This window comes from Pseudophryne corroboree, chromosome 3 (genome assembly GCF_028390025.1).
Source record: "Pseudophryne corroboree isolate aPseCor3 chromosome 3, aPseCor3.hap2, whole genome shotgun sequence".
NCBI lineage: Eukaryota > Metazoa > Chordata > Amphibia > Anura > Myobatrachidae > Pseudophryne > Pseudophryne corroboree.
The window spans coordinates 316,137,253-316,159,062 of NC_086446.1; the positions used below are offsets into that span (position 1 = coordinate 316,137,253).

The following is a 21,810-nucleotide window of genomic DNA, read 5'->3' on the forward strand; positions in this document are numbered from 1 at the left end:
TATAGTTACACCCATGTACTATATATATATATATATGTATATATATATATATATATATATATATACATATATATATGAGGCTGCTATGTATCCATGTGATTGGTCTGCATTTCTCGTGCTAGTTACACGGAACAAACTGTTCATGTGTAACCTTAAAAATTAAATAATCGAAAGTTATGAATATCATACCTCCCAACATGACCCTATCCAGGAAGGACAGAATTATCTGCTCCTGGACTGCCCTCTTAATTTATATTTGCCAACACCTGTGCTGAAGCACCTTTCTTATCCATTAACTTGTTCAAAACAGGCGCCAGCAATCATAAACTAAGAGAAAAGTCCAGAAGTAGAGCATTTTGTCCTTCCTTGGGAGGGTCATGTTGGGAGGTATGGAATATGAAAGCTACAGCAGCGCATCTTGTTGCGTTGCTTCTGTGCCCAAAATAAAGATGGCTGACGCAGGTTTCCAAAACGTCACTGCCCTTTCCAGTGCGTGCTCGTGTCCCAATATAAGCGAGCATTGGCTGAGAGATGATAAAGGCAGGGCTTGAGTTGTGGCGGTGATTACGAGTGAAGGAAGTTGGTGCTGGGTCTACAGCAGCCGCAGTTTTTACCGGTTCGTCTGACGCAGCAGCAGGGGATGGAGCCGGAGGTTGTGACTTTCACCATCCCCACAGAAAGCAATAAAATTGTCTTTGTGTGGAACATAAAGTCGCAGCTGCCAGAGGGAGACATCTATGTGAGTTGTGTGATGCTGCGCGTCTGTTGCATGGTGTCTGTGTGCGCTGCTGGGATGTGTAGTGCATGGCTTGGCTTCTAATGCTGCCTCTGCTGGCTTTTATTAGGCGTTTAGGTTTCTGGATTTTCTTCTCAGCAGTATCTGCAGTTGTTGCGTGTAATGTGCTTGACAGGGTTTAATTCACAATACGTGGTTTACATATATTATACAGTCCAAATGTAATCTTTTAATGATGTCTTCTTTCTAATAAACTATGGTAATCTAATATACGCATAAGGTTTTTTTTTATTCACTGACATAAGTAAATTACACTATTTCTCTGACGTCCTAAGTTGATGCTGGGACTCTGTAAGGACCATGGGGAATAGCGGCTCCGCAGGAGACTGGGCACAACTAAAGAAAGCTTTAGGACTACCTGGTGTGCACTGGCTCCTCCCTCTATGACCCCCCTCCAGACCTCAGTTAGAATCTTGTGCCCGGCTGAGCTGGATGCACACTAGGGGCTCTCCTGAGCTCTTAGAAAAGAAAGTATATTTTAGGTTTTTTATTTTCAGTGAGATCTGCTGGCAACAGACTCACTGCTACGAGGGACTAAGGGGAGAAGAAGCGAACCTACCTGCTTGTAGCTAGCTTGGGCTTCTTAGGCTACTGGACACCATTAGCTCCAGAGGGATCGAACACAGGGCCCGACCTCGATCGTCCGGTTCCGGAGCCGCGCCGCCGTCCCCCTTACAGAGCCAGAAGCAAGAAGACGGTCCTGGAAATCGGCGGCAGAAGACTTCGGTCTTCATCAAGGTAGCGCACAGCACTGCAGCTGTGCGCCATTGCTCCTCATGCACACCTCACACTCCGGTCACTGATGGGTGCAGGGTGCTGGGGGGGGGCGCCCTGAGCAGCAATATTAAACACCTTGGCTGGCAAATCTACACAATATATAGTCCCAGAGGCTATATATGTGATAAATACCCCTGCCAGTATCCATAAAAAAAGCGGGAGAAAAGTCAGCCGAAAAAGGGGCGGGGCTATCTCCCTCTGCACACTGGCGCCATTTTTTCTTCACAGTGCAGCTGGAAGACAGCTCCCCAGGCTCTCCCCTGTAGTTTTCAGGCTCAAAGGGTTAAAAAGAGAGGGGGGGCACTAAATTTAGGCGCAATATTGTGTATACAAGCAGCTATTGGGAAAATCACTCAGTTATAGTGTTAATCCCTGCGTTATATAGCGCTGTGGTGTGTGCTGGCATACTCTCTCTCTGTCTCCCCAAAGGACTTTGTGGGGTCCTGTCCTCAGTCAGAGCATTCCCTGTGTGTGTGCTGTGTGTCGGTACGGCTGTGTCGACATGTTTGAGGAGGAAGGTTACGTGGAGGCGGAGCAGATGCCGATAAATGTGATGTCGCCCCCTGTGGGGCCGACACCAGAGTGGATGGATAAGTGGAAGGTATTTACCGATAGTGTCAACTCCTTATGTAAAAGGCTGGATGACGTAACAGCTATGGGACAGCCGGCTTCTCACCTGCCCAGGCGTCTCAAAGGCCATCAGGGGCTCAAAAACGCCCGCTACCTCAGATGGCAGACACAGATGTCGACACGGAGTCTGACTCCAGTATCGACGAGGTTGAGACATATACACAATCCACTAGGAACATCCGTTGCATGATCTCGGCAATGAAAAATGTGTTACACATTTCTGACATTAACCCAAGTACCAAAAAAAGAGGGGTTTTATGTTTGGGGAGAAAAAGCAGCCAGTGTTTTGTTCCCCCATCAGATGAGTGAATGAAGCGTGGGTTCCCCCAATAAGAAACTGGTAATTTCGAAAAAGTTACTGATGGCGTACCCTTTCCCGCCAGAGGATAGGTCACGTTGGGAGATATCCCCTAGGGTGGATAAGGCGCTCACACGTTTGTCAAAAAAGGTGGCACTGCCGTCTTAGGATATGGCCACTTTGAAGGAGCCTGCTGATAAAAAGCAGGAGGCTATCCTGAAGTCTGTATATACACACTCAGGTACTATACTGAGACCTGCAATTTCCTCAGCATGGATAGTGCTGCTGCAGCGTGGTCTGATACCCTGTCAGATAATATTGATACCCTAGACAGGGATACTATTTTGCTAATATAGAGCATATTAAAGACGTCGTCTTATATATGAGGGATGCACAGAGGGATATTTGCCGGCTGGCATCCAAAATTAATGCAATGTCCATTCTGCCAGGAGGGTATTAGGGACCCGGCAGTGGACAGGTGATGCTGCCTTTAAAAGGCACATGGAGATTCTGCCTTATAAGGGTGAGGAATTGTTTGGGGATGGTCTCTGGGACCTCGTATCCACAGCAACAGCTGGGAAGAAAATTTTTTACCTCAGGTTTCCTCACAGCCTAAGAAAGCACCGTATTATCAGGTACAGTCCTTTCGGCTTCAGAAAAGCGAGCGGGTCAAAGGCGCTTCCTTTCTGCACAGAGACAAGGGAAGAGGGAAAAAGCTGCACCAGACAGCCAGTTCCCAGGATCAAAAATCTTCCCCCGCTGCATCTGAGTCCACCGCATGAAGCGGGGGCTCCACAGGTGGAGCCAGGTGCGGTGGGGGCGCGTCTCGGGAACTTCAGCGACCAGTGTGCTTGCTCACAGGTGGATCCCTGGGTTCTTCAAGTAGTATCACAGGGATACAAGCTGGAGTTCGAGGCGACTCCCCCTCGCCGTTACCTCAGATCAGCCTTGCCTGCTGCCCTCGGAGAAAAGGGAGGTAGTACTGGCGGCAATTCACAAGCTGTACTTCCAGCAGGTGATAATCAAGGTACCCCTCCTTCAACAAGGCCGGGGTTACTATTCCACAATGTTTGTGGTACCGAAACCAGACGGTTCGGTGAGACCCATTCTAAAATTGAAATCTTTGAACACTTATATACGAAGGTTCAAGTTCAAAATGGAATCGCTCAGGGCGGTTATTGCAAGCTTGGAGGAAGGGGATTACATGGTATCACTGGACATCAAGGATGCTTACCTGCATGTCCCCATTTACCCTCCTCACCAGGAGTACCTCAAAATTGTGGTACAGGACTGTCATTACCAATTCCAGACGTTGCCGTTGGTCTGTCCCCGGCACCGAGGGTATTTACCAAGGTAATGGCCGAAATGATGATACTCCGAAAAAAGGGAGTTATAATTATCCCGTACTTGGACGATCTCCTGATAAAGACGAGGTCCAGGGAGCAGTTGTTGGTCGGAGTAGCACTATCTCGGGAAGTGCTACAACAGCACGGCTGGATTCTGAATATTCCAAAGTCGCAGCTGGTTCCTACGACGCGTCTACTGTTCCTGGGTATGGTTCTAGACACAGAACAGAAAAAAGTGTTTCTCCCGGAGGAGAAGGCCAAGGAGTTGTCATCTGTAGTCAGAGACCTCCTAAAACAAATACAGGTGTCGGTGCATCAATGCACGCGAGTCCTGGGAAAGATGGTAGCTTCTGACAAAGAAATTCCATTCGGCAGGTTCCACGTAAGGATCTTCCAGTGGGATCTGTTGGACAAGTGGTCCGGGTCGCATCTTCAGATGCATCGGCTGATAACCCTGTCTCCAAGGGCCAGGGTGTCGCTGTTGTGGTGGCTGCAGAGTGCTCATCTTCTAGAGGGCCGCAGATTCGGCATACAGGACTGGGTCCTGGTGACCACGGATGCCAGCCTTCGAGGCTGGGGGGCAGTCACACAGGGAAGAAACTTCCAAGGACTATGGTCGAGTCAGGAGACTTCCCTACACATAAATATTCTGGAACTAAGGGCCATTTACAATGCCCTAAGTCAGGCTAGACCCCTGCTTCAACACCAGCCGGTGCTGATCCAGTCAGACAACATCACGGCGGTAGCCCATGTAAACCAACAGGGCGGCACAAGAAGCAGGATGGCGATGGCAGAAGCCACAAGGATTTTCCGATGGGCGGAAAATCATGTGTTAGCACTGTCAGCAGTGTTCATTCCCGGAGTGGACAACTGGGAAGCATACTTTCTCCGCAGGCACGACCTCCACCCGGGAGAGTGGGGACTTCATCCAGAAGTCTTCCAAATGATTGTACACCATTGGGAAAGGCCACAGGTGGACATGTCGGCGTCCCGCCTCAACAAAAAGCTAAAAATATATTGCGCCAGGTCAAGGGACCCTCAGGCGATAGCTGTGGACGCTCTGGTAACACCGTGGGTGTACCAGTCGGTGTATGTGTTCCCTCCTCTGCCTCTCATACCCAAGGTACTGAGAATAATAAGAAGGAGAGGAGTACGAACTATACTCGTGGTTCCGGATTGGCCAAGAAGAGCTTGGTACCCAGAACTTCAAGAAATGATCTCAGAGGACCCATGGCCTCTGCCGCTTAGACAGGACCTGCTGCAGCAGGGGCCCTGTCTGTTCCAAGACTTACCGCGGCTGCGTTTGACGGCATGGCGGTTGAACTCCGGATCCTAAAGGAAAAAGGCATTCCGGAGGAAGTCATTCCTACGCTGATTAAGGCTAGGAAAGATGTGATCGCAAAACATTATCACCGCATATGGCGAAAATATGTTGCTTGGTGTGAGGCCAGGAAGGCCCCAACGGAGGAATTTCAACTGGGTCGATTTCTGCACTTCCTACAGTCAGGAGTGGCTATGGGCCTAAAATTGGGTTCCATTAAGGTCCAGATTTCGTCTCTGTACATTTTCTTCCAAAAAAGAACTGGCTTCACTGCCTGAAGTTCAGACTTTTGTTAAGGGAGTGCTGCATATTCAGCCCCCGTTTGTGCCTCCAGTGGCACCGTGGGATCTCAACGTGGTGTTGGATTTCCTGAAGTCGCATTGGTTTGAGCCACTTAAATCCGTGGAGCTAAAATACCTCACGTGGAAAGTGGTCATGCTGTCGGCCAGGCGTGTATCAGAATTGGCGGCTTTGTCATGCAAAAGCCCTTATCTAATTTTTTTATATGGATAGGGCGGAATTGAGGACTTGTTCCCAATTCCTTCCTAAGGTGGTATCAGCTTTTCATGTGAACCAACCTATTGTGGTGCCTGCGGCTACTTGGGACTTGGAGGACTCCAAGTTACTGGACGTAGTCAGGGCCCTGAAAATATGTTTCCAGGACGGCTGGAGTCAGGACAACTGACTCGCTATTTATCCTGTATGCACCCAACAAGCTGGGTGCTCCTGCTTCTAAGCAGACTATTGCTCGCTGGATCTGTAGCACGATTCAACTTGCAAATTCTGCGGCTGGACTGCCGCACCCTAAATCTGAAAAAGCCCATTCCACGAGGAAAGTGGGCTCTTCTTGGGCGGCTGCCCGAGGGGTCTCGGCTTTACAACTTTGCCGAGCTGTTACTTGGTCGGGTTCAAACACTTTTGCAAGAGTCTACAAGTTTGATACCCTGGCTGAGGAGGACCTAGAGTTTGCTCATTCGGTGCTGCAGAGTCATCCGCACTCTCCCGCCCGTTTGGGAGCTTTGGTATAATCCCCATGGTCCTTACGGAGTTCCAGCATCCACTTAGGACGTCAGAGAAAATAAGATTTTACTCACCGGTAAATCTATTTCTCGTAGTCCGTAGTGGATGCTGGGCGCCCATCCCAAGTGCGGATTGTCTGCAATACTTGTTAGTTATTGTTTAACTAAAGGGTTATTGTTGAGCCATCTGTTGAGAGGCTCAGTTATATTTCATACTGTTAACTGGGTATAGTATCACGAGTTATACGGTGTGATTGGTGTGGCTGGTATGAGTCTTATCCGGGATTCAAAATCCTTCCTTATTGTGTCAGCTCTTCCGGGCACAGTATCCTAACTGAGGTCTGGAGGAGGGTCATAGAGGGAGGAGCCAGTGCACACCAGGTAGTCCTAAAGCTTTCTTTAGTTGTGCCCAATCTCCTGCGGAGCCGCTATTCCCCATGGTCCTTACGGAGTCCCAGCATCCACTACGGACTACGAGAAATAGATTTACCGGTGAGTAAAATCTTATTTTTAAAATACATACGTATTCCCAGCGGCCTGGATGCCTGCTGTCAGTATCCCGACAGCAGCATCCCGTCCGCCAGAATGCTGGCAGCGGGCTGAGGGCAAAAAGAACCCTTGTGGGCTCGCTGTGCCTGCCTCAGGTTCTATTCCCGCTATAGCGTACCCTCCAACTATACCTTTTGGCAGGTACAGTACTTTATTAATTTTTCTCTTACGTCCTAGAGGATGCTGGGGACTCCGTAAGGACCATGGGATAGACGGGCTCTGCAGGAGACATGGGCACTTTAAGAAAGACTTTAGATCTGGGTGTGCACTGGCTCCTCCCTCTATGCCCCTCCTCCAGACCTCAGTTTACTACTGTGCCCAGAGGAGACTGGGTGCTTTTCAGGGAGCTCTCCTGAGCTTCCTGACAAAGTATATTTGTTAGGTTTTTTCTTTTCAGGGAGCCTGCTGGCAACAGACTCCCTGCATCGAGGGACTGAGGGGAGAGAAGCAGACCTACTTCTGTGAGTTGAAAGGCTCTGCTTCTTAGGCTACTGGACACCATTAGCTCCAGAGGGATCGGTACGCAGGTCTCACCCTCGCCATCTGTCCCAGAGCCGCGCTGCCGTCCCCCTTGCAGAGCCGGAAGATAGAAGCCGGGTGAGTATGAGAAGAAAAGAAGACTCCAGAGGCGGCAGAAGACTTCATGATCTTCACTGAGTTAATGCACAGCAGTAAAGCTGTGCGCCATTGCTCCCATACACCTCGCACACGGCAGTCACTGTAAGGGTGCAGGGCGCAGGGGGGGCTCCCCAGGGCAGCATATAGACCTCTTTTTGGCTCAAATAAGTATATATACAGCTGAGCAGTGTGTGTGTGTGTGTGTGTGTGTGTGTGTGTGTGTGTGTGTATATATATATATATATATATATATATATATATATGTATGTGTGTGTGTGTGTGTGTGTGTATATATATATATATATATATATATGTGTGTGTGTGTGTGTATATATATATATATATATATATATATATATATAAGCCCCCGCCAATTTTTACTGTTTTAAGCGGGACAGAAACCCGCCGCCGCGGGTCTTCTCCCTCAGCACTCACCAGCGCCATTTTCTCCACAGCACCGCTGAGAGGAAGCTCCCCGGACTCTCCCCTGCTTATACCACGGTAGAAAGAGGGTTTTAAAGAAGAGGGGGGGCACATAATTAGGTGCATATTGTATACAACAGCGCTATCTGGGTAAACATAAAATTATTGTGTTTTTTTTCCTGGGTTATATAGCGCTGGGAGGTGTGCTGGCATCTCTCTGTCTCTCCAAAGGGCCTTGTGGGGGAACTGTCTTCAGATAAGAGGATTCCCTGAGTGTGTGGTGTGTCGGTACGCGTGTGTCGACAAGTCTGAGGTAGAAGGCTTTCAGGAGGAGGTGAAAATTAATGAGGTGTCTCCGTCAACAACGCCGACACCTGACTGGATGGATATGTGTAATGTTTTAAGTGCTAATGTAAACTTATTGCACAAAAGATTAGACAAAGCTGAAGCTAGGGAACAGTCAGGGAGTCAACCCATGCCTGTCCCTATGTCGCAGGGATCTTCGGGGTCTCAAAAGCGCCCACTATCCCAAATAGTTGACACAGATACCGACACGGATTCTGACTCCAGTGTCGACTACGATGATGCAAAGTTACAGCCAAAAGTGGCTAAATGTATTCGATATATGATTATTGCAATAAAAGATGTTTTGCACATCACAGAGGAACCCCCTGTCCCTGACACGAGGGTACACATGTATAAGGGAAAGAAACCTGAGGTAACCTTTCCCCCCTCACATGAGTTGAACGAATTATGTGAAAAAGCTTGGGAATCTCCAGACAAAAAACTGCAGATTCCCAAAAGGATTCTAATGGCGTATCCTTTCCCGCCAACGGACAGCATACGGTGGGAATCCTCCCCTAGGGTGGACAAAGCATTGACACGCTTATCCAAGAAGGTAGCGCTGCCATCCCAGGATACGGCTACCCTCAGGGATCCTGCTGACCGCAAGCAGGAGATTACCCTAAAGTCCATTTACACACATTCTGGTACCTTACTCAGACCGGCAATTGCGTCGGCCTGGGTTTGTAGCGCTGTAGCAGCGTGGACAGATGCCTTATCAGCGGAGATTGAGACCCTAGATAAGGATACCATTTTATTGACCCTAGGGCATATAAAAGATGCTGTCCTATATATGAGAGATGCTCAAAGAGACATTAGTCTACTGGGTTCTAGAATCAACGCTATGTCAATTTCTGCTAGACGAGTCCTATGGACCCGGCAATGGACAGGTGATGCCGACTCAAAAAGGCATATGGAGGTTTTACCTTACAAGGGTGAGGAATTGTTTGGAGAAGGTCTCTCGGACCTGGTCTCTACAGCTGGTAAATCTAATTTTTTGCCTTATATTCCCTCACAGCCTAAGAAAGCACCACATTATCAAATGCAGTCCTTTCGATCACAGAGAAACAATTAAGTACGAGGTGCGTCCTTTCTTGCCAGAGGTAAGGGCAGAGGAAAAAAGCTGCACAACACAGCTAGTTCCCAGAGTCCGCCCCAGTGGGGGCACGTCTTCGAATTTCCAGCCACATCTGTGTTCACTCACAGGTGGATCCCTGGGCAATAGAAATAGTTTCTCAGGGTTACAAGCTGGAATTCGAAGAGGTGCCTCCTCGCCGGTTTTTCAACTCTGCTCTACCATCTTCTCCCCAGGAAAGGGAGATAGTGTTAAATGCAATTCACAAATTGTATCTTCAACAGGTGGTGGTCAAGTTTTCCCCTGCTTCAACAAGGAAGGGGATATTACTCGACCCTGTTTGTAGTCCCGAAACCGGACGGTTCGGTCAGACCCATATTAAATTTAAAATCCTTGAACCTATACTTGAAAAGGTTTAGATGGAATCGCTAAGAGCGGTCATCGCCAGCATGGAAAGGGGGGATTTTATGGTATCTCTGGACATAAAGGATGCATACCTTCATGTTCCCATTTATCCACCTCATCAGGCGTACCTAAGATTTGCGGTACAGGATTGTCATTAAGTAGATAAAGACAACCTTTCTGTCAAACTTGACAGGTGGTAACACCTCCTTGCTCCTAGGCGCCACCCCCTTTAATATTAAATTATAGTGTTTTATATCGCTTTAATATAAAATTTTATATAAATTTATAGTGTTCGATATTAAACTGTATTAAAAGTTAATGGCTTTGATAAGAATGTCACATATGACACTCACAAAAAAAAAAAAAAAAGATATATTTTGAAGTAACACAAAATGTTCTTACATTCCAGCAGCTGAAACTTCATGCTTGGCACATATGGTACTATTTAAAAATCATACTATGTCACACATGGCACTGGTTTAAAAAGCATACTGATTTTAATGACCGTGTCCATTTTCTTAGATGCACGGAAGCATCTGTTATGCACACCAGTGCCTGCAGGAAAGTACTGGTGTCAGGACTGTTATGCACTCCAGTGCCTGCAGGAATGTACTGGTGTTTGAACTGTTATGCAAAACAAATGGACTCACAGACAGACTAGGGAATATGACATAACGTACACAGAAGGTGGTAGGGTAACAAAATACACAACGTGAACAGAGAAGCCCAGAGGCTAAGGAACTGGGTATCTCCCTTGTATTAGAACTGCTCAGATGTGAAAAGCAAGATGTTGTGTTTTAATACATAGAAAACCCGAAATGCTGTTGCTAAGGGCAACAGCAAAACCCTAAAGGGTTACCAACGGGTGTGGCAGTAAACTCCTTGGTCAGAGATGGAATGATAGACACAAGGAGATTCTCCACAATCCTAATTCTCACTTGCAGTGCACAGGTTCGGTTTACTGCCACTAAACTGACCCCTGACACCTAGCACAGTGAGACAGGATTAGACAGGCAAGTCTTAGAATACAGCCGCAAACTTGCTAAGTTCACAGAGTAGTAACAGAACCCCAGCAAGCTAAACGACTGACTCCAGTCTTACTGCTAGGTCTGGATTGGCAGAGTGTAATACCAAATCCCCAGGCCTATTTGCAGTAAGCAACAAACAAATACAAAGCTACACAGTACTGGCTAACTTTCAGAAACTGACTAACCAACAAAGATTCAGCAGCATCTGCTTACCCTGAAAAGAGGCCTTATAAAGCAGGTGCTGTCCACGCCCCACTCAGACCTCACAGACTGTGAGCACAAAAACCAGCACCGGATCCCCTGCCATGCACAGAGCCTATAACCACTGCACAGCAAAAGACCCGAACCGGAGTATCAGCTGCGCTCAGGTTACTCCGCTAGCACTTGTCTCCCGGTTGCCATGACGACGTGGCAGCACAGGGCAGGAGACCCTAACAGTACCCCCCCTCTGACGAGGGGTCAAAGAACCCCTACCACCGGGTTTATCGGGGAACTGCGAGAAGAAAGAGCGTATCAGTCTGGGGGCATGAAGATCACAACTGCGCACCCACGACCGCTCCTCCGGGCCATACCCCTTCCAGTGCACCAAAAATGACAGCCGACCCCGAACCACCTTGGAGTCAAGAATCCTTTCAACAACAAACTCCCTCTGGCCACGTATCAGAAGAGGGGAAGGTCTTCCACTGGAAGAAGGATTACTAATCGCCCGTTTTAAAAGGGAACAATGAAATGTTTTATTGATACCCAAAGAACGGGGCAGATCTAACTGAAATGCCACCGGATTGATAACCCTGGTGATCTTATAAGGGCCGATGAACCGGGGGCCTAACTTATGAGATGGCTGTCTCAACTTCAAATTCTTGGTAGACAACCAGACGAAGTCTCCTAATTTGAAGCTGCAGGGTCTTTTCCGCTTATCAAAAACCCTTTTGGTCACTAATGACACAGACACAAGGGCTTTCTTCACTTTCCGCCAAATACCTCTAAGGACCGAAACCACAGAGGAACCACCAGGCGTGGAGTCCAGGGGGTCAAAAGAATTGGCCTTAGGATGATGCCCATACACACAAAGGAAGGGAGAGATCCCTGTAGCAGAGTGAGCCGCGTTGTTATAGGCAAACTCCGCCATGGACAGATGAGCAACCCAGTCAGTCTGACACTTGGAGACATAACACCTGAGGAACTGCTCCAAGGACTGGTTCACCCTTTCAGTCTGCCCATTAGACTGCGGATGGTAGCCCGACGACAAGCTGACAGAAATCTGGAGATCGGAACAAAATGCCCTCCAGAATTTGGCCACAAACTGGGATCCGCGGTCAGAGACCACATCAAGTGGCAACCCGTGGAGACGCACAACATGCAGCATAAATAATTCAGACAGGCGTCTGGCCGATGGCAGCCCAACCAGTGGAACGAAGTGCGCCATCTTCGAAAACCTGTCAACGACAACCCAGATGGCTGTCATCCCCGAGGATTTGGGCAAGTCCACCACAAAATCCATTGAAATGTGGGTCCATGGCTTAGATGGGATAGAGAGTGGATGTAGTGGGCCAACAGGAACCCCTCTAGGAGTCTTATTTCGGGCACAGATGTCACATGCCCGAACCCACTGATCCACATCCTTAGCCACCGAGGGCCACCACACCGCCCTAGATAGCAACTCCCGAGTTCTGGCAATACCCGGGTGACCTGCAGACTTCTTGGCATGGAATTCCAGGAACACTCGCTGTCTTAACCTAGGAGGCACAAACAAAAGACCTACCGGAAGGTCTGGAGGAGCCTGCTCCTGTGCTCTAAGGACTAATGATAAGAGGTCCTGGGTAATGCCCACTTTAATACATGATGGGGAAACAATGGGCAACGGCTCCTCGGTGGTCTCCTGGATTGGAGCAAAACTCAGCGAGAGCGCATCAGCCTTGATGTTTTTTGACCCAGGGCGATATGTTATCAAAAAATTAAAGCGAGCAAAAAACAAAGCCCATCGTGCCTGCCTGGCATTGAGACGCTTCGCTGACTCTAAATATGCCAGATTCTTATGGTCAGTGAGAATTGAGACCACAAACTTAGCCCCCTCAAGCCAGTGTCTCCACTCCTCGAGTGCATCCTTAATAGCCAACAATTCCCGGTTACCCACGTCATAATTCATCTCGGCAGGCGAAAATTTACGGGAAAAGTAAGCACAGGGATGAAGGCGATTATCTGACACTCCCATCTGAGAAAGCACTGCCCCAATACCCATCTCAGAGGCATCCACCTCCACCACAAAAGGACGCTCTGGATCTGGGTGTCGCAGCACCTTGGCCGAAACAAATGCCCTTTTGAGACGGGCAAAAGCCGCTTTAGCCTCACAAGACCAGTGAGCAACATCCGCCCCTTTCTTAGTGAGTGCCACCAAGGGCGCCACTATAGACGAAAATCCAGCGATAAATCGTCTAGAAAAATTCGCAAAGCCCAGGAAACGCTGAAGCGCCTTCAAACTAGTGGGCTGCACCCAATCCAGGACTGCCTGTACCTTGGAACCCTCCATTTGGAAACCTTCTGGGGAGATAATATATCCTAGAAATGCGATTTGCTGAACTTCAAATTCGCACTTCTCCAGCTTCGCCCCAAGCCGGTGGTCTCTGAGTTTCTGGAGGACTAAGCGTACATGCTTCCGATGTTCCTCCAGGGAATGGGAGAAGATTAGGATGTCATCTAAGTATACAACTAAGAATCTATCCAAATATTCCCTGAGCACATCATTCATGAAATCCTGGAAGACTGCCGGGGCATTACAGAGCCCAAAAGGCATCACCAAATATTCATAATGCCCCGAGTGGGTATTAAAGGCAGTCTTCCATTCATCCCCCTCTCTTATTCGGATTAGATTGTACGCACCGCGTTGGTCAATCTTAGAAAAAATGGTGGCAGTACGAAGCTGGTCAAACAAGACCGAAATGAGAGGCAGTGGGTATGAGTTTTTAATCGTGATACGGTTCAATTCCCTGAAGTCGATGCAGGGTCGCAACGAACCGTCCTTTTTACCCACGAAGAAGAACCCCGACCCAACTGGAGACTGTGAAGGTCTGATAAATCCCTTAGCCAAGTTCTCCTGAATGTACTCTGCCATAGCCTGAGTCTCAGGACGTGACAGGGAGTACAACCTGCTCTTGGGAAGCTTAGCATTTGGCAACAAATCAATGGCACAGTCATAGGAGCGATGGGGAGGTAGTACCTCTGCAACTTTTTTGGAGAACACGTCCGCAAAATCTGCATAACACCCTGGCAATCCTGGCAAACTTAGCTGCGAGAACCTGACTGGAAGGCTCAAGCAACTCCTGAAACAATCAGTACTCCAACTAAGAATCTCCCCAGAGACCCAGTCAAATTGAGGATTGTGGGCCCTTAACCAGGGTAACCCCAACACCAATGGGGCAAAAGTACAGACAGTCACATAAAAGGACAATTTTTCAGAGTGTGTGGCTCCAATAAACAAAGAAATCTGGCTAGTGCAAGAGGTAATTTTACCTTGGGATAATGGTTCCCCGTTTAACCCACAAATCTCAATTTCCGATGCCAAGGGTACTAAGGGAACAGAGTGTTTCAGGGCGAATTGGCGGTCCATAAAAACCCCGTCGGCCCCACTGTCCACAAAGGCCTCAGTCTTGACAGTTTGACCGAGGATCTTCAAGGTCACCGGAATGATAAAAGTCTTCTTGGGAAATTCTGACTTCTGGCCTGACAGGATATTTCCCATCACCCTCAGGCCCTGAAGTTTTCCGGCTTTTCTGGGCATGATACTACCACATGACCTTTATTCCCACAGTACAAACACAACCCCTGCTGTCTCCTCCGCATCTTCTCACGCGAGGAGAGGCGGGTAGCCCCAATCTGCATAGGCTCCTCGGAAAATTCCTCAGAGTCTGAGGTTCCCTTGGGAAGGAAGGAAATCTCAGTCTCCCTTTCAAGCCTACGCTCTCTCAGCCGTCTATCCACCTGGATGGATAACTGCATGAGCTGATCCAAGCTATCAGGCAAGGGATGTTGTACCAGTTGGTCCTTTATCTGGTTAGAAAGACCTCTTCGGTACTGGTGTCTCAGGGCTGGGTCATTCCACTGGGTATCATGGGCCAACCTCCGAAACTCCGTACAGTAAACCTCAACTGGCCTTCGCCCTTGCTTAAGGATCGAAATCTGAGCCTCGGCTGAGGCCGTCTTGTCAGGGTCATCATACAACATGCCCAGTGCCGTAAAAAAAGCATCAACACTTTTAAGCGACGGACAGTCAGGCTGCAACCCATATGCCCAGACCTGTGGGTCTCCTTGTAGCAAGGAAATCACTATGCCCACCCGCTGAATCTCCGACCCAGAAGACTGAGGCCTAAGCCGGAAGTATAGCTTGCAGCTCTCCTTGAAACAAAAGAACTGCGAGCGATCTCCAGAAAAACGATCCGGGAGATTTACTTTCGGCTCCTTAACCCCTGCAGGTGCTGCTGCTGCGGGAGCTCCGCCAGCAGCCTGGGAGGTGTGCATTTTAATGGACAATTCATTACATTTTTGAGTCAGGACCTGCACCTGATCAACCACCTGTTGCAACGTATTTTGAGGGGTATGCTCCATATTCCCACAAAATTTCAACAGGAGTATTGGGCTGCTGAATATGTTATGCACACCAGTGCCTGCAGGAAAGTACTGGTGTCAGGACTGTTATGCACTCCAGTGCCTGCAGAAATGTACTGGTGTTTGAACTGTTATGCAAAACAAATGGACTCACAGACAGACTAGGGAATATGACATAACGTACACAGAAGGTGGTAGGGTAACAAAATACACACAACGTGAACAGAGAAGCCCAGAGGCTAAGGAACTGGGTATCTCCCTTGTATTAGAACTGCTCAGATGTGAAAAGCAAGATGTTGTGTTTTAATACATAGAAAACCCGAAATGCTGTTGCTAAGGGCAACAGCAAAACCCTAAAGGGTTACCAACGGGTGTGGCAGTAAACTCCTTGGTCAGAGATGGAATGATAGACACAAGGAGATTCTCCACAATCCTAATTCTCACTTGCAGTGCACAGGTTCGGTTTACTGCCACTAAACTGACCCCTGACACCTAGCACAGTGAGACAGGATTAGACAGGCAAGTCTTAGAATACAGCCGCAAACTTGCTAAGTTCACAGAGTAGTAACAGAACCCCAGCAAGCTAAACGACTGACTCCAGTCTTACTGCTAGGTCTGGATTGGCAGAGTGTAATACCAAATCCCCAGGCCTATTTGCAGTAAGCAACAAACAAATACAAAGCTACACAGTACTGGCTAACTTTCAGAAACTGACTAACCAACAAAGATTCAGCAGCATCTGCTTACCCTGAAAAGAGGCCTTATAAAGCAGGTGCTGTCCACGCCCCACTCAGACCTCACAGACTGTGAGCACAAAAACCAGCACCGGATCCCCTGCCATGCACAGAGCCTATAACCACTGCACAGCAAAAGACCCGAACCGGAGTATCAGCTGCGCTCAGGTTACTCCGCTAGCACTTGTCTCCCGGTTGCCATGACGACGTGGCAGCACAGGGCAGGAGACCCTAACAGCATCACACCTGGTACGGATTTAAAAAGCGTATTGATTTTAATGGCAATGCATGATTACTGATGACAGCACAAATTTCAAAATGACATTCTCACACGTTATTTTTTGCAAACATATGTAGAAACAGCATATTTGGTTTTAAATTGAAGAATATTTAAAAAGCTTAACTGTATATTACAACCTATGTTGCATACATGACATATGTTACTGTGTGTTAAATAGCACTAAAAAGTTTATCTTTATTATGGCCGATCGCTGAACTTTGATTGTAAGCAGACATGAACAGACTTGTCGGTATTACAGCGTGACATGTCCAGACCTGTATATTAACGATAAAAGATTTGCACCAAATACCCCATATTACTGTGTATTAAACCGTTTATATCGATGCATACAGAACACATATTACAGTGTATTACAGAGTGTATAGCACCGTATACAGACCACATATTACAGTGTATTACAACGTGTATAACGCTGCAAGCATACCACATATTACTGTGTATTAAACCGTTTATATCGCTGCATACAAGCCGTATGTTACAGTGTATTTAACAGTGTGTATATCGCTGCATACATGCCATATATTACTGTGTATTACAGTGTATAGCACTGTATATATTACAGACCACATATTACTGGGTATTACAATGTGTATAACGCTGCAAGCATACCACATATTACTGTGTATTAAACCGTTTATATCGCTGCATACAAACCATATGTTACAGTGTATTAAACAGTGTGTATATCGCTGCATACATGCCATATATTACTGTGTATTACAGAGTGTATAGCACTGTATACAGACCACATATTACTGGGTATTACAACGTGTATAACGCTGCAAGCATACCACATATTACTGTGTATTAAACCGTTTATATAGCTGAGCACCATATATTACTGTATATTACATCGTGACATGTCCAGACCTCATGCAGCTCGAGGACTGAGGGCTCACCTCCCCATGTTTTAACGATGATCTAAGAACTAATGACCACAATGAGCCATGAGGTACTACAGGCCTCTGTGGCATAACTAGTTAAAAAATTGATGGGCAAAATCATTCATTTTTGGTCGACGCGGGCTGCGTTTGTTCGGGTTGATACAGCCATGATGTATCCACATAGCCAACGGACTAGCATTCTTCTTTAGGCTGTTATGTCCGATCGAGGGCGTTGCAAATTGTTCGTTCGCCGTTTCAGCGACGGTTGTGCGAATTGTTTTGCCCAATTATGCTAGGACAGTGCATTAGCGCATCTGTAACATTGCAACTTGGTAAACTAATAGGATTGATATATATGAATGGTATTGAATGTGATTTAAAAAAAAACAAAACAAATCAACTCTAGGTAACAGACTATAATAGGTAGCATGTATCACCATCCCAAGTTTGTGATAAACCCCAGGGCAATTCCACTGGATATTTATCCTATAATTTTGGTATAATTTTTAAACAAATAATACTATGTGATCATGTGCAATCTTCCTATCTACACCAGTATTATGTGTTCCAGAATCATAATATATTTGATAAATGTATATCGTTTAAATAAGACACAGATGCATTAAATTGAATAGTAACAATACTCGTATGTTATGTTGGTAATAATGTAACGAGCTATTTTAACATAACAGATCCTATTTAGGAAAATGATGACATGATATGCCCAGCGACCCAAGTTATTAAAACTTTTTACTGTAAATATAATGTTTGTGCACGCATACACCATGAGATATGTACTTCTATTAAGCACAAACAAGCATATTGGCATTCTACTCTAACATTTAGGGTAAAAGATTAGAATGGATCAAGGTAACATAGCGTAAGGACAGATATAGGTTCAGCGGCCTCTTTGACAATCCATGTTATGGATATGAAGTAAACCCACCATTAATAAGCATTAAAAAGGATACCATCCTATAACTTTGGTATCATTTTTAAACAAATACTACTATGTGATCATGTGCAATCTGACTATCTGCACCAGTATTATGTGTTCCAGAATCATAATATATATGATAAATATATAGCGTTTAAATAAGATACCGTATTCTCACACTGACATGCATATGAAAACCGATAATAAGCAGTTCCGGCTACTGTAATCCTTTACATGATGATTTTGGTATATACACATATACTACAGGCCACTAAGAAGATATGAATCATGATATATAAGATCGCTAAACAAAACAAGTGATCTGTAATGATTTCTGACTAACTAGTTAACTCAGTATACAGTAATCATATAGGTCCCTGTGTCGTATAGATATGTGCTTGGCATAAATATTCCCAAATGTTCCTAAATCTAAGATGTTTCATGCATGTTGTAACACTAAATATTGTAAATAGAATATCAACATGACAGATGATATAACTGAATTTTTCATGATGAATCTTATATGTTCCTATATTTTGCTAATGTAATACCCTTATGGGGGTATGAATTTTAAACAAATAATACTATGTGATCATGGGCAATCTTCCTATCTACACCAGTGTTACGTGTTCCAGAATCATAATATATTTGATAAATATATATTGTTTAAATAAGACACAGATGCATTAAATTGAATAGTAACAATACTCGTATGTTATGTTGGTAATAATGTAACGGGCTATTTTAACATAACAGATCCTATTTAGGAAAATGATGACATGATATGCCTAGTGACCCAAGTTATTAAAACTTTTTACTGTAAATATAATGTTTGTGCACGCATACACCATGAGATATGTACTTCTATTAAGCACCAACAAGCATATTGGTAATTTTTAAACAAATACTACTATGTGATCATGTGCAATCTGACTATCTGCACCAGTATTATGTGTTCCAGAATCATAATATATATGATAAATATATAGCGTTTAAATAAGATACCGTATTCTCACACTGACATGCATATGAAAACCGATAATAAGCAGTTCCGGCTACTGTAATCCTTAACATGATGATTTTGGTATATACACATATACTACAGGCCACTAAGAAGATATGAATCATGATATATAAGATCGCTAAACAAAACAAGTGATCTGTAATGATTTCTGACTAACTAGTTAACTCAGTATACAGTAATCATATAGGTCCCTGTGTCGTATAGATATGTGCTTGGCATAAATATTTCCAAATGTTCCTAAATCTAAGATGTTTCATGCATGTTGTAACACTAAATATTGTAAATAGAATATCAACATGACAGATGATATAACTGAATTTTTCATGATGAATCTTATATGTTCCTATATTTTGCTAATGTAATACCCTTATGGGGGTATGAATTTTAAACAAATAATACTATGTGATCATGGGCAATCTTCCTATCTACACCAGTATTACGTGTTCCAGAATCATAATATATTTGATAAATATATATTGTTTAAATAAGACACAGATGCATTAAATTGAATAGTAACAATACTCGTATGTTATGTTGGTAACAATGTAACGGGCTATTTTAACATAACAGATACTATTTTGGAAAATTATGACATGATATGCCTAGTGACCCAAGTTATTAAAACTTTTTACTGTAAATATAATGTTTGTGCACGCATACACCATGCGATATGTACTTCTATTATGACGCATTGATGTGTATCCACTCTTTACAGTATGTAACAATGTATATCCTTACTTATAACCAAGACAAGAGAACGCAACTTGTGCCAAATAAGATACATTGTTACATACTGTAAAGAGTGGATACACATCAATGCGTCATTACACAAATATCGATATATACTCACCACTGTTTCTCTATCGTCCTAAGTGGATGCTGGGGTTCCTGAAAGGACCATGGGGAATAGCGGCTCCGCAGGAGACAGGGCACAAAAAAGTAAAGCTTTACTAGGTCAGGTGGTGTGCACTGGCTCCTCCCCCTATGACCCTCCTCCAGACTCCAGTTAGATTTTGTGCCCGAACGAGAAGGGTGCAATCTAGGTGGCTCTCCTAAAGAGCTGCTTAGAGAAAGTTTAGTTTAGGTTTTTTTCTTTACAGTGAGTCCTGCTGGCAACAGGATCACTGCAACGTGGGACTTAGGGGGAAAGTAGTAAACTCACCTGCATGCAGAGTGGATTTGCTGCTTGGCTACTGGACACCATTAGCTCCAGAGGGATCGAACACAGGCCCAGCCGTGGAGTCCGGTCCCGGAGCCGCGCCGCCGACCCCCTTGCAGATGCTGAAGCGTGAAGAGGTCCGGAAACCGGCGGCTGAAGACTCCTCAGTCTTCATAAGGTAGCGCACAGCACTGCAGCTGTGCGCCATTTTCCTCTCAGCACACTTCACTGGGCAGTCACTGAGGGTGCAGAGCGCTGGGGGGGGGCGCTCTGAGAGGCAAATATAAACCTTATACAAGGCTAAAAATACCTCACATATAGCCCATAGGGGCTATATGGAGATATTTAACCCCTGCCTGACTGGAAAAATAGCGGGAGAAGAACCCGCCGAAAAAGGGGCGGGGCCTATCTCCTCAGCACACGGCGCCATTTTCTGTCACAGCTCCGCTGGTCAGAACGGCTCCCAGGTCTCTCCCCTGCACTGCACTACAGAAACAGGGTAAAACAGAGAGGGGGGGCACATTAATGGCTATATATATATATATTAAAGCAGCTATAAGGGAGCACTTAATATAAGGATATCCCTTGTATATATAGCGCTTTGTGGTGTGTGCTGGCAGACTCTCCCTCTGTCTCCCCAAAAGGGCTAGTGGGTCCTGTCTTCATTAGAGCATTCCCTGTGAGTTTGCGGTGTGTGTCGGTACGTGGTGTCGACATGTATGAGGACGATATTGGTGTGGAGGCGGAGCAATTGCCAAATATGCAGATGTCACCCCCCAGGGGGTCGACACCAGAATGGATGCCTTTATTTGTGGAATTACGTGATGGTTTATCTTCCCTTAAACAGTCAGTTGAGGACATGAGGCGGCCGGACAATCAATTAATGCCTGTCCAGGCGCCTCAAACACCGTCAGGGGCTGTAAAACGCCCTTTGCCTCAGTCGGTCGACACAGACCCAGACACGGGCACTGATTCCAGTGACGACGGTAGAAATTCAAACGTATTTTCCAGTAGGGCCACACGTTATATGATTTTGGCAATGAAGGAGACGTTACATTTAGCTGATACTACAGATACCGTAAAACAGGGTATTATGTATGGTGTGAAAAAACTACAAACAGTTTTTCCTGAATCAGAAGAATTAAATGACGTGTGTGATGAAGCGTGGGTTGCTCCTGATAAAAAGTTGATAATTTCAAAAAAGTTATTGGCATTATACCCTTTCCCGCCAGAGGTTAGGGCGCGCTGGGAAACACCCCCTAAGGTGGACAAGGCGCTCACACGCTTATCCAAACAAGTGGCGTTACCCTCTCCTGAGACGGCCGCACTTAAGGATCCATCAGATAGAAAGATGGAAGTTATTCAAAAGAATATATACACACATGCAGGTGTTATACTACGACCAGCTATAGCAACTGCCTGGATGTGCAGTGCTGGAGTAGTTTGGTCAGAATCCCTGATTGAAAATATTGATACCCTAGATAGGGACAATGTTTTACTGTCGTTAGAACAAATAAAGGATGCATTTATCTATATGCGTGATGC

The 21,810-nt window shown here is 45.8% G+C and overlaps 1 protein-coding gene across 1 annotated transcript in view; it reads left to right on the plus strand.

Moving 5' to 3' along the window:
* Nucleotides 1-530: 530 nt before the first annotated feature.
* Nucleotides 531-21,810, plus strand: part of RDM1 (RAD52 motif containing 1) — a 230,737-nt gene continuing 209,457 nt past the window's right edge. The window contains exon 1 of the mRNA XM_063959462.1: nucleotides 531-739. Coding sequence (XP_063815532.1) covers nucleotides 641-739 — 99 coding nt within the window. The 5' untranslated portion in view covers nucleotides 531-640. The remainder of the gene's footprint in view (nucleotides 740-21,810) is intronic.